This window comes from Argopecten irradians, chromosome 5, assembly GCF_041381155.1.
Source record: "Argopecten irradians isolate NY chromosome 5, Ai_NY, whole genome shotgun sequence".
Lineage (NCBI taxonomy): Eukaryota > Metazoa > Mollusca > Bivalvia > Pectinida > Pectinidae > Argopecten > Argopecten irradians.
Window position 1 is genome coordinate 22362992 of NC_091138.1, and position 13889 is coordinate 22376880.

A 13889-nucleotide genomic window follows, 5' to 3' on the forward strand; every position below is an offset into this window, starting at 1 on the left:
TGATTATGGTAACATTTTCAGGAATTCCCTCTATTTCAGAATGCCTAATTCACTCTGCCCCTGGCCTCAGGGGGTCAGAGTCATCATTTATGCAAAACCCTATTTTTCTTTCCCTAAGGATGCTTTTGGCCAAATTTGGTGTGAATTCATTAAGTACTGTTATTACTATAGTAGCGACTTAAAGGAATTCCCTCTATTTCCTATATTGGAACCCGCCCCTCTGGCACCAGAAGGAACAGAATCGCCATTATGCAAAATCTTCTATCCTTCCTCCAAGGATGTTTCTGACCAATTAGACTTATAAGAAAGATAAGGTGAAATAACCTTTAATTTGTGACAACAAACTATAAAATATTTTGATACAAATAAATATCAAGGAAAATAATTTCAGTTAACAAAATATACACACATTACAATCTCTTACACAAATCTTTTCAGAAAACCTATTATATAAATTTCACCGAAGACTTCTGAACAATAACTTTGTTTTCTAATTAACCCATAATACCAACTTGGCAGGACTTACCTTTGACATTCCTTCGATCGCTGCTTTGCCAGTATTTTTGCCTTCCGCTTGACTCGGTTTTTCTCCCTAGCACTCATTCCTCCAGTTACCAGAAGCAACTGTTGTTTCACAATATCTGACACAGATTTCTAAATGAAAAATTTGTATGACCTTCAATGGGTTCCACACTATAGAGCGTAAATCAGATTTTATGATTTGTATATTATAGCTTAATGTTTTATATTCGAAAAGTCTTAATCAACTTTTTGTTAAATGGACCATTGAATAGAATTGTACAGAAAACTAGAAATGAATTAATACATATAATACTATTAATCCATATGAAATTAAACTGCAGCAATGAGGTGCATATTTACCTTGGATTGAACATTAGACAAACCTGTATAGATATTACAGGTCCTATATTGCCAGCTTACCTGGTCCTCTGTGCTCACTCCATTGCTGGACTTGATTCCCATAATCAGGTCATCGTCAGTGAAGATATCTGAGCCAATTCCAAGACCAAGATTACCAGCCACATCCAGGCCAAGTCTTTTGTTCAACATCTGTCTCTGTCTAGTCAGCTGGTCCTTATCTGTGAGTTCTGTACCAAACAACAAGGTCAAATACTGAACAAGAGATCCCAGAGGGATCTTGGCGCCCACCAAAGATTGATCTATGTCTGACAAATGAAAGAGGGATCTTTTCTCTGCTTTTCAAACTTACACTTCTTTTTTCTGCTTTTCAAACTTTAAACTATCAAAATCCAAGATGGTGGTCGCAAAATGCAATAGGCAGAACTAGGGTCCTAGGGGAACCTACATATGAAATTTGAGAACAATCCCTTCAATACTTTCTGAGAAATAGCGGTAACAAACTTTAACTATCAAAATCCAAGATGGCTGCTGGTCGGCCATCTTGTTGACCGATCAGTCCCAAAATGTAATATGCAGAACTAGGGTCATAGAGGAACCTACATATGAAATTTGAGAACAATCCCTTCAATACTTTCTGAGAAATAGCGGTAACAAACTTTATCTATCAAAATCCAAGATGGCCACCGGTCGGCCATCTTGTTGACTATCAAAATCCAAGATGGCGGCTGGTCGGCCATCTTGTTGACCGATCAGTCCCAAAATGCAATATGCACAACTGGGGTCCTAGGGGAACCTACATATGAAATTTGAGAAAGATCCCTTCAGTGCTTTCTGAGAAATAGCAGTAACAAACTTTAACTATCAAAATCCAAGATGGCTACCTGGCGGCCATCTTGTTGACCGATCAGTCCCAAAATGCAATATGCACAACTGGGGTCCTAGGGGAACCTACATATGAAATTTGAGAAAGATCCCTTCAGTGCTTTCTGAGAAATAGCCGTAACAAACTTTAACTATCAAAATCCAAGATGGCGGCTGGTCGTCCATCTTGTTGACCGATCAGTCCCAAAATGCAATATGCACTACTAGGGTCCTAGGGGAACCTACATATGAAATTTGAGAAAGATCCCTTCAGTACTTTCTGAGAATTAGCCGTAACAAACTTTAACTATCAAAATCCAAGATGGCGGCTGGTCGGCCATCTTGTTGACCGATCAGTCCCAAAATGCAATATGCACAACTAGGGTCCTAGGGGAACCTACATATGAAATTTGAGAAAGATCCCTTCAGTGCTTTCTGAGAAATAGCTGTAACAAACTTTATCTATCAAAATCCAAGATGGCCACCAGTCGTCCATCTTGTTGACCGATCAGTCCCAAAATGCAATATGCACAACTGGGGTCCTAGGGGAACCTACATATGAAATTTGAGAAAGATCCCTTCAGTGCTTTCTGAGAAATAGCGGTAACAAACTTTAACTATCAAAATCCAAGATGGCTACCTGGCGGCCATCTTGTTGACCGATCCAGTCCCAAAATGCAATATGCACAACTAGGGTCCTAGGGGAACCTACATATGAAATTTGAGAAAGATCCCTTCAGTGCTTTCTGAGAAATAGCGGTAACAAACTTTAACTATCAAAATCCAAGATGGCTGCTGGTCGGCCATCTTGTTGACCGATCAGTCCCAAAATGTAATATGCAGAACTAGGGTCATAGAGGAACCTACATATGAAATTTGAGAACAATCCCTTCAATACTTTCTGAGAAATAGCGGTAACAAACTTTATCTATCAAAATCCAAGATGGCCACCGGTCGGCCATCTTGTTGACTATCAAAATCCAAGATGGCGGCTGGTCGGCCATCTTGTTGACCGATCAGTCCCAAAATGCAATATGCACAACTGGGGTCCTAGGGGAACCTACATATGAAATTTGAGAAAGATCCCTTCAGTGCTTTCTGAGAAATAGCAGTAACAAACTTTAACTATCAAAATCCAAGATGGCTACCTGGCGGCCATCTTGTTGACCGATCAGTCCCAAAATGCAATATGCACAACTGGGGTCCTAGGGGAACCTACATATGAAATTTGAGAAAGATCCCTTCAGTGCTTTCTGAGAAATAGCCGTAACAAACTTTAACTATCAAAATCCAAGATGGCGGCTGGTCGTCCATCTTGTTGACCGATCAGTCCCAAAATGCAATATGCACTACTAGGGTCCTAGGGGAACCTACATATGAAATTTGAGAACAATCCCTTCAGTACTTTCTGAGAATTAGCCGTAACAAACTTTAACTATCAAAATCCAAGATGGCGGCTGGTCGGCCATCTTGTTGACCGATCAGTCCCAAAATGCAATATGCACAACTAGGGTCCTAGGGGAACCTACATATGAAATTTGAGAAAGATCCCTTCAGTGCTTTCTGAGAAATAGCTGTAACAAACTTTATCTATCAAAATCCAAGATGGCCACCAGTCGTCCATCTTGTTGACCGATCAGTCCCAAAATGCAATATGCACAACTGGGGTCCTAGGGGAACCTACATATGAAATTTGAGAAAGATCCCTTCAGTGCTTTCTGAGAAATAGCGGTAACAAACTTTAACTATCAAAATCCAAGATGGCTACCTGGCGGCCATCTTGTTGACCGATCAGTCCCAAAATGCAATATGCACAACTAGGGTCCTAGGGGAACCTACATATGAAATTTGAGAAAGATCCCTTCAGTACTTTCTGAGAAATAGCGGTAACAAACTTTAACTATCAAAATCCAAGATGGCTACCTGGCGGCCATCTTGTTGACCGATCAGTCCCAAAATGCAATATGCACTACTAGGGTCCTAGGGGAACCTACATATGAAATTTGAGAACAATCCCTTCAGTACTTTCTGAGAATTAGCCGTAACAAACTTTAACTATCAAAATCCAAGATGGCGGCTGGTCGGCCATCTTGTTGACCGATCAGTCCCAAAATGCAATATGCACAACTAGGGTCCTAGGGGAACCTACATATGAAATTTGAGAAAGATCCCTTCAGTACTTTCTGAGAATTAGCCGTAACAAACTTTAACTATCAAAATCCAAGATGGCGGCTGGTCGGCCATCTTGTTGACCGATCAGTCCCAAAATGCAATATGCACAACTAGGGTCCTAGGGGAACCTACATATGAAATTTGAGAAAGATCCCTTCAGTACTTTCTGAGAAATAGCGGTAACAAACTTTAACTATCAAAATCCAAGATGGCTGCCTGGCGGCCATCTTGTTGACCGATCAGTCCCAAAATACAATATGCACAACTAGGGTCCTAGGGGAACCTACATATGAAATTTTAGAAAGATGCCTTCAGTACTTTTAGAGAAATAGCGGTAACAAGAATTGTTAACGGACGGACGGAAGGACGGACGGACCACGGACGAAAGGCGATTTGAATAGCCCACCATCTGATGATGGTGGGCTAAAAAGCAGTCCAAAGGTCTGCAATACATAACTGGATATGTCAGCAAATTTAACAACAACAAAAAAACATTAAGTAAAGATAATTACAATGGTACAATATGAAACTGTCTGATTTGAAATATGCTTTAATCTTTTTTAAAGCAAGCGAACAGTGAAATATATATCAATAACTACATTGTTGTTGTTTGGTAAATATATAGTATTATCATAATATCCTAGGCACTTACGATTTGTGCCATTATCCATTTCGTACATCTTTTCTTCAGACCCCACTAAAGAGGCACCATAATTGAGAACTTTGTTGAGATCAAATTGAGCAAATAAAAGTTGTCCTGGGGATTGTGTACAGCTGGGGTCATTGTTTGGCTCTGGAATCAAAAAGATCAAATTAAAAATTGTTCTGGGAACAGCATACCCCCACATGGTGTTATTTGATGACAAGAATGGCCTCCTCTTATCCCCAATGGCTTAGTGATAGTGATAGTCTCCAAAACATAGATAACGCTTTTTTAAAAGTATGGTTCTTCTACAAAGGAAAATGTCTTGTTTACGGACTAGACGGGTCTTTCATGCAGGGACATTGCATTTTTGAAGTACATTGCCGTTCACTGAGGAAAAATGTCTTATTTGTGGACTTATAAGAAGTTTAATAGCTATATATATAGCCTTCTCTGCATTTTATTACCTTGTTTAGGGACTAATTTGGCCTCCCACTTGGGAACATTTCGAGCAATTGCTTCAACTGCTTGTCCAGCAGCTATTCTTGTCTCCCAGTTCGGACTTCGTAGGTAGCCATGTACCTAGGAAAAAATCATAGGGATAGTTAACTTCAGAGGAGTTCAGCAAATAGACATAAACTAGAACTGTTGCCAGAGTGGCAGACTAATACCTCCTGCTTGGGCTAATCTGGCCTTTTAATTATTAATATCTCCAGTAATAGGGGACATTGCAGAACCCTATGTAGTTTAATCAACTCCCCTTTATGTCAGGGATCTGTGTACCAAATTTTATCTAGCAGCTTAGGAGGAGTTCACTGTACAAAGTTGTGTCTGCCGTTTAGGCTAATTAGGCCTTCTAAATTCTAATAAGTATTAACTCCATTAATAGGGGACATTGCAGAACCCTAATAATTTACTGAAATCTTCTTTATGTCAGGGTTCTGTATACCAAATTTTTATCAAAATCTGTCTGGTAGTTAAGGGGGAGTTTGCCGGGCAAAGTTGTGTCAACAGACACAGGATTTTTTTCCCAGCATGATTTGGGGCTGATTTTCGGCCCCATTCCCAATGGCAAAACCTCCAAATTTTTCCCAATTCAAGCATAAAATTTCCCAAAATCAAAGTTTCTTGAAAACTATCCAAAAATATTGCATGAACTTAGTTGGTAAAAGCTTTTAATATTTGTTAATTTGCTTCAGAAAAGTACATAAACTACAATTGAAATAAAAAATCTGATTTGTTATGCTTTATTTCATATTTCATAATTTTCCCAAATCATGGTTTTGGTGCACTATTTTCCCAAATTCAAAGCCACTGGCCCCTTTCCCAAAGCAGTGAGAAAAGGCCCTGAGACGAAATGACAGTCAAATAGAATAACAACATGATTCCAGTATACCCCCATAACTTTGTTGCGGGGGAGGGGGAGGGGTATAATCGTAACTCTTCTATATCAGTGTCCCTTCTATAACACCCCTACTGCCTGTGCAGCTGTTGTCCACACCTTGTTTGTTATGACAAATTAGATACAAGTGCTCATGTAATTCCGTATTAGAAATGAGTAATGTGATCAATTTTTTTTTATTTATCAAATCAACTTAACACTTTCAACCCCGACTTAAACATAAATGCCACTGCATCTGCCATATTTATGTTAATCAATTGCTCTCAATGGCTTTTGTCAAAAAGGAGGGAAAATATACACTCACAACAGATGAAAGTAATATACAATTGACCACAGAAACAACACATCACATATATTCATTAATGAAAAGGTTTACAGAATATATTAAGTTTTATGCATAATTATTTTGGCAGTTGAATGGCATGTGCATGTTTGTGTATGCTAATACAATAAAGAGAAGAGTCCCTGTTCTGCTTACATCTAAAATTGTACAGCAGAAATTTTAACATTACCACAAACCTTAGCAATATTTCTTAGTTTATACTTATAGCATCAGCCTATTTCTTGTAACTCTATGTTCTAATGGGTAAATAGGTATTTTAACACTTATATTACTACAGTTTTCCCTGATATTTTTATGTGTCTTTTCCAAAACAGCATAGCCATTTAACAGCACAAAGGAACAAAACATGCATAAAAGATATTAGATTCTATCACACCAAGGACTTTTCAGCATATTTCCAAATTAAAGGCTCACCATAACTTAAAGGTGCGACTGTATAGTGAAAAAGATGTCAAGAAAATCCTTCTTTCTTTTAATTGATTTTGCTTTTGTCATACTTAATGCTTTAGATTACATGTTAAAAACTTATTCTTGTGAGTCTAAAGGGGTAATTTAGGTATATTTGCACTGAATAACCAGTTTTATTAAATTGAGGGGAGATTTGACCCATCAAGTAAACACAGGCAATATGCAACATTTTGTACATGCTCCTCGGGAATTACCCCTTACTCAATAAATACCTTTGATAGAAGATTGTTGAGTTCATACGGATGGAGTTTCTGAACTTCCCCAAGCTGTTCAGCAGCTGACTTCCTGATAAGTGGTGTCGAGCCTGTGTCAAGGAGGAGAAACAATCTATCTAACCTGTAACAAAATTATGGTAAAACTAGAATGTTGCCCTTTTTATAATGCTATATCACTGAAGCATGCCGCTGAAGACACCAAACAACACACCCTACCCGGTCACATTATACTGACAACGGGTAAACCAGTCGTCCCACTCCCTGTATGCTGAGCGCCAAGCAGGAGCAGAAACTACCACTTTTATAGACTTTGGTGTGTCTCGGCCAGGGGACAGAACCCAGAGCCTTCCTCACAGGGGCGAACGCCCAACTCAAGGCCAAAAGTGAAGCGGTGCCAAGGGAGGCATAAGGAAAGATAAAGTCAGTTAGGAAGAAGAGACAAAATAAGATCCTAAATTTAGGTGCCTTTTACGATCATGCAACAGGGGCAGCAGGTACAATTCTAACGCCCTACCTGCAGGGCTCTTTTTTGAAAAAACACTTTTTTGAACAGAAAATTTTGAAGTTTGGTTGTGGTTTCCTCTATATATACTGTATTTGTCACAATAAGCACCCAGGGCACCAAAAAATTGAGGCAAATAGGGGGCTTTTCATAAAATTATTCCACTAAGCAAGCCATAGATCAATTTGCAAAAGTAAGGAAACCAACAAAAAATTCCTATTTTCGAAACAATGAATTTAAAGTAAGTGAAATTGTAGCCTTAATTTAAAAAGGGGAGGGGCGCTTATAGATACAGGGGCACTTATTGATTAAATATGGTAAATAAAAGACTTTATGAACTAAGGAATTACAATTATAAAGAAGACGTCTACTTTTTTTATAATCAGGAGGATAATTGAAAATGATTAGCTGGTTTATTAGCTGTATAATATTTCTTTTTGTAGTAATTTAACTAATTTTGATATTTTTACGCCTACTCAAACACAGTCTGTCAAGCTAGATAGACATCATTAACATCAAAATTTGCATGTAAATGTCACAGGTAAAGTCCATGATTAATATAAATTTAAATCACAAAAACCATAAAAGACCTAGAAAATGTAGAGACCAGGCCACATGTACACTCACATAAAGAACCACTTTAATAAAACTTAGGCTGGATACTCTTCTGTTTGAGCTTTTCTAGACTTAATTGTTACCATGTCTGACCCAGCTGCCTGGTCCTATACAGCTATCATCTGCAGGAAATAACAGATTTGGTCCAAAATTAAGCTTAAATCTTATGCTACACTTGTTTATTTTAGGAAGCAGTTCTGTATGGCAAACAGCTGTCAAATTTATTAAAAAAAACACACCTAAATAAAATCAACATTTAAGTGTGTTAGATTGTATTTAATTTTGAAATCTCAGCAGTTCTAATGACCTTGAATCTAATTGGTACTGAAAACCACAAGTCTCTGACCAACAGCATGGAAATTGAAACCTGAACAATTATAAAAATCTTCATAAATGTATATGAAATAGATGGGTGTTCTATGAATGGGCAAATACTAGAGTGTTATTGGGATAAGCTTATAGTTCATAGCAAAACTCTATTGGAAGTGTATACATGTAGATTGTTGACATTAGGCAGTTGACATTCATTTTGGCTCTGAATGTCAACTGGAAGATGTTCAATACTTATATCTAAATTTGATAACAGTTTTATGATGAAATCGCAAAGGATTTTGCATCTGTAATAAATAAAGATTTCATTATCATCAAAGACAGAACAGCCATTTGAATAGCCATCTTCAGTGATCGTTGAGATGACAATTGTGACATCACAATGATAATGACGTCACATTAAGTCGATGGCTGAGTTCATAGACTGATGAATGCCAACTGCACTTGGAAAGGTTACATATAGTAGGGCTGCAGTGGAAATGTAAATTATGGAAATGAATATTGTAGTCAATACTAAATTGCATTTCAACTTCATGTATCTCGTATATATAATTAGATTTTAATAACTTTTGATTTTCTGTAGCAGAATTGGACCATAAGCCAATCATTGGTTACCATGTCAATGTAGGTCAATCAATAAAGCATATGGCTAGTGTTTGGAAGTCACAGGTTCAAAGCCTGGTCTGGCCACTACATTTTGTCCTCTCTTGGTACAAAATATGGCGAGCTTGCTAATTCTGTTTCAAGCACTGGAAGAAAGATTAGCAAGGAGATATGTAGATTTGAGAAGTGTTAATGTTAAAGCTTAACAGATATCCGTTCACCTTGTATAAGCACTGAATTTATTGCATTGGACAACTTAGGACATCTTTGCCAAGTGTTTACACATAGAAACAGCGAGAACACCATGTTCAAAACAAAACGTGTCACTTGAATGCAAATACAAAACTAAAAGCGAGATGACTATAGTCTGTTTCAGAAAAGAATATCTAAAAATGGCCTCAAATAACGGCGCCTCCCTCGGCCATTAACCCGCGCCCAGCGCCCTCAAAAGGGAAAATACGGTAGTATTTGGAGCAATCTGATTAAAATCAGATCTTGGATTACTCTTTGATACTCTATGCTCCAGTACGAAGATCTTCATACTGGAGCGTAGAGTATCAGAGCGTAATCCAAGATCTGATTTTAATCAGAGTGTATTTGGAGATCCTGGTTTGAGCCCAAGTCTGGCCATTACATTTTCTTGTCTCCTATTATGTGCTATATCAATGATCATTCACTATTTCGGTGCCTTTGGGGCTGTATAAACGCTCTTTCCTGTAAGATTTTTTTCCCGTATTTTCTCAACTAAATTTCGTATGGATATTTTCTAAAATAAAATAAAAACCTCTAAAATAACATACATACATTTCAAGGGAAAAATGCTTTTATCCCAGTTCAAAACAAAAGGTAAAATAATGAACAGGACCAGAAAGTAGTGAGCATGGAACTCACACATATATTTCTGTTGTACAGCAGAGAGTAAGTAAATTAGTGCTTAAAATTTATGCATTGTAAATGCAAGGTGCATTGTAACAACATGCATTGTAAACATATACACCGGATGCTTTTCATGACTCATAAGGAAATATTTTCCATTTTTACAGTATGGTTGCGCTCACAAACTTCGATCATACATCTTTAACAGTCATTAATTTGTTTAATGTTGTATGATACATTAAGGAGATAAATATATGCATTTCCTGATCACATCAAATTGAAAACTTACCTTGTCGACATAATGAACGGGTCGCCCGTTTGTCTGTTCTGGCACCAGGAGTTTCACATATGGCTGGTGAAAATGGCTAATCTTGAAACGTGACAACAACTGGAAACTTTTAACTGGGTCATAAGTCAGTCCCGGTACGCTCTGAGTGAAGAAAATCGACTGACACAACAAGGATGCATAAAAACACAGCTTTTCGTTCGCACCCCCGTTCAACACGCGGTATGGGGTTCCCCCAAAATCGGGATATAAAGTGCTGTTGAAAGTATCAAATCGAGAAGCAAAAGTCTCAAAATTCACGCAAATGAACGAGGAAATTATAATATTACTGTACAGGTGGTTGTTGTCGACCACAGATGACACATATGAGCATTTTTCCAGAAAACTTTTGTGCGGTTTGTCCCCGACGGGTTGTGTTTTTATACTGACTGCCATTTTGTACATCGTGCCTAAAATAGAGAGTATGGTTCTCTTTGATTGGTTAATGCGTCAAGTGTGCCTGGCCGAGTAACCAATCAAACCGCAATATGGATCAGAAAGTCAAATTCCATCGAAAAGTAACCAAGCTACCATTGAAATGCCATTTTTTGTGTTTCATATATGCTTTCATACTAAACAACCTGTTTTATTTATTGAGAACGTGGAGTAGGGTATCGGTTGTCTTCGTTTCGAAAAAATACGGCCATTCAAGTAACGTTTATTCGCGGTATAATCGTGTAAAGGGAGGCAACTCAAGCTCATCATAAAGTTTCCGACTAACTTCGGTCATATTCCGAGTATTCACGGAAATAGTATCTTTACCAGAGTTATCGTTCCTTACACCAACCAATGGTTAAAGATGATTTACCTTTTAATGTACGATTTTGTTGATTTACTAAATTCATTTCCAAATCAATGCAATAACGCCGGTTTATAGGTCATTATCGGATTTATTTTACATGTATTTCAATTAATTTAAGCTGGAGAGTAGCAATTTTAGCTAATTAAGACATTCAGATTTCGAAATGTACCAACGCGGTTTTTTTGCAAGAACCTAAAAAATGTAAAAATTAGATTGCTTTTTGACAATAGCATAAAGTTTTGGTAAGTTTTTAAGTTGTCATTTTTAATGGATCAGCGCTGATCCAAAATACAAGCATATCTTCGAGGTATTTAACGCGCATTTAAAAAGTAGGTCTCTCTGAAATACAGAAAAAAGTCAAACTAATTATTATCCTCCTACAATTATCTACTACTTAATAACATTAAGTTAAAGCATTTTTAAACATCTTCCTGTCCTACGATACACCAAACATCAGTACATTTTGTATCTCCCGGTTGCCGACACCATTTTTCGCGCGCACCTCCAACAACACCATTTTTACGGTAATGCACAAAAATGTATGTCACATTGAAATGATATTTTATTCTGTCTGTGTTATCCATGAAAAAAACCTTAATTCTGATCTTAAAAAACAAAATAGGGAAAATGACCGGGATACGGGAGTAGCAATAATATAATAATATCAAGACATTCCATGGCTTGGATTTACGTTTATCTTAATGAAATTTACAAATAACAAAAATAATTCCAGTAACAATAAGAAACACCGTACTCTGTACTTTGTAGCTTCCATAACTATTGTTATAATCTATCTAGTCGTCGAGTTAATAATTAGGTGACCAAAAACGTTCCCGACGATGATATTTTTGTAGTTATATTGCCGATCATGTTATGCATACCAGAAACATATATACATATAGAGATTGGAAACTCCTTCTTTGTCTTTGTTGACAGGCAGAGGGACCTCCGGTTTATAGGCATTTTGCCTTGGCTAACTACTTTTAAGTGTATTCTTTTAAACATGATTTTTTGCATCAACATAAAGTTTAAACATTATATCATGGTTTGATGTGATCAGTTTTCCCGATTGATGCTATTTAATATGATTTTTGAAAGCACGAAAATAAGCAATTTTACCTGGTTTTTCGAAAATCAGGCATTTAAAACCGGAAGTGCGTTTTGTTTTATCAATAAATGAGTTAAAATATTATTTTTTCTATCCAATATCGTACTCAAACCATCTGAAAATTATGGAACTTTTACAACATATCAAAGTTATTCTTTTATATTCAACTATTTAGAGTTTCAGATACAGAGGTACACCTGCCGATCGTAAAATTGGAAGAGTTGCCAATCTCTATGTATATATGCTTCTGTGCATACTGTTTTTCATTGCTGAAATCAACTCCTTTAAAATATCATTGCATGATTAATCTCTTAATATAAACACTTTGTTTCGGTGGAGTATACTGACAACATCACTCCAGTCCATAAACCCACAACCTCCCCGTGATTGTGGCTTGACAGTACTTAGCGATTGAATGCATGTCAATGGATGGCTCACAGTCCTTCTCCTCCTATCTTCTCCTTAGCCAGCAGGATGTATTTTTTTCAGAGCTTCTACTTCTCTTTCCACTGTTATCTTCCATGCCCTTCCGACTACACTCAGCGTGCCGGGAATCCTCTACATCCTACTTCCGCAAGGGATAGCCAGATGCGCCATCCTCGCTCCCTGCCTGTTCTATGAGGTCTCCATACTTAGCCATCTTCCTCTTATCGACATTTTCACATCGCTCGTACTGGGGGACAGACAGTTCGATGAGTACGATCTTCCCGTATTCGATTAAACCGCAATATGACGTAACGTGGTCTTTACTACGCCCGGGAATGACAATTTTCCCCTAGGTTCAGTCTCAGCTCCCACGATAGCGATGTTACTGATTCAGTTCTATCTTGTAGACTACAGGGTTGAGAATCATGGTACCCCTTTCTTGGCATAGCTGACAACTTGGCTCTTCGACTTATCCCCATTGTTGTAGGTTTGATGGCGATGGCATGGTGCCATATACTATCGCAGGAAAATTTGACCCTCAATGGTTCGTAAAACCACATTTTCAGTGTTTGCATGTTACAGAGTTTGCTCCCTTGCGGGTACGTATCAATTGTTACGTCATTATTTTGTGAGCGCAATTCACGTCGCTTTCTCCGAAAAGTATGACGTTACACTCGTAAACACATGACGTAACAATCGATACCTACCCGCAAAGGAATAACTCTGTAATATGGAAATACAGAATAGTTCAGCCTATGTCAGTTCACGCCCCGTTAGCTTCTGTCTCGTCCGTGCTCATTGTAAGCCCGACTCAATCGCAATTGCTTCCCTTCCAACCATTTCTCATTTTTCTTTCCTATATGATCCGCCCTATCACTGAAAATGCGATTGTTTCAAGCCCTTCTCCCCGAGCACGTTGCTCCAACTATGTCGCGGAGCTTCGGAATACATCTGATTGCTTCAGTGACTGGATTGTGGATCATTCCCTACCTTTCAAGATCTGAAGTCCTCCTTGATTTTTCATCCCTTGAGTGTTGCAGAGCTAGTCATCACCAGCCTAATCTTTGTGACCTTAAACTATTCCACTACTGATGACAGCGAGAAACCGATATTGGAGAAATCGAATGGTACTCCTAACCACCGTCGCAGGTAACTGTTGATTAACCGCTTCAGTCTTTTACTGTCGTCATTCGGATTTCATACAGTATCACATAAGTCTCAGAAGCTGGAAGATCCATGTCTTGAACTTGTCTGAAAGTCGTGACATGTCAATTTGTCTCATTATCTTTATTTGTTAATTGGTGATGCGTTGAACC

The 13889-nt window shown here is 37.9% G+C and overlaps 1 protein-coding gene across 1 annotated transcript in view; it reads right to left on the reverse strand.

The window, feature by feature from the left end:
- LOC138323234 (TATA-binding protein-associated factor 172-like) overlaps window positions 1-10646 on the reverse strand; it is a 37853-nt gene extending 27207 nt beyond the window's left edge. The window contains exons 1-6 of the mRNA XM_069267665.1: window positions 10202-10646; window positions 6984-7107; window positions 5026-5140; window positions 4568-4708; window positions 943-1109; window positions 527-654 (exon numbers count right to left, since the gene is read on the reverse strand). Of these exons, the coding sequence (XP_069123766.1) occupies window positions 527-654; window positions 943-1109; window positions 4568-4708; window positions 5026-5140; window positions 6984-7107; window positions 10202-10212 (686 nt within the window). The 5' untranslated portion in view covers window positions 10213-10646. The remainder of the gene's footprint in view (window positions 1-526; window positions 655-942; window positions 1110-4567; window positions 4709-5025; window positions 5141-6983; window positions 7108-10201) is intronic.
- Window positions 10647-13889: the final 3243 nt, after the last annotated feature.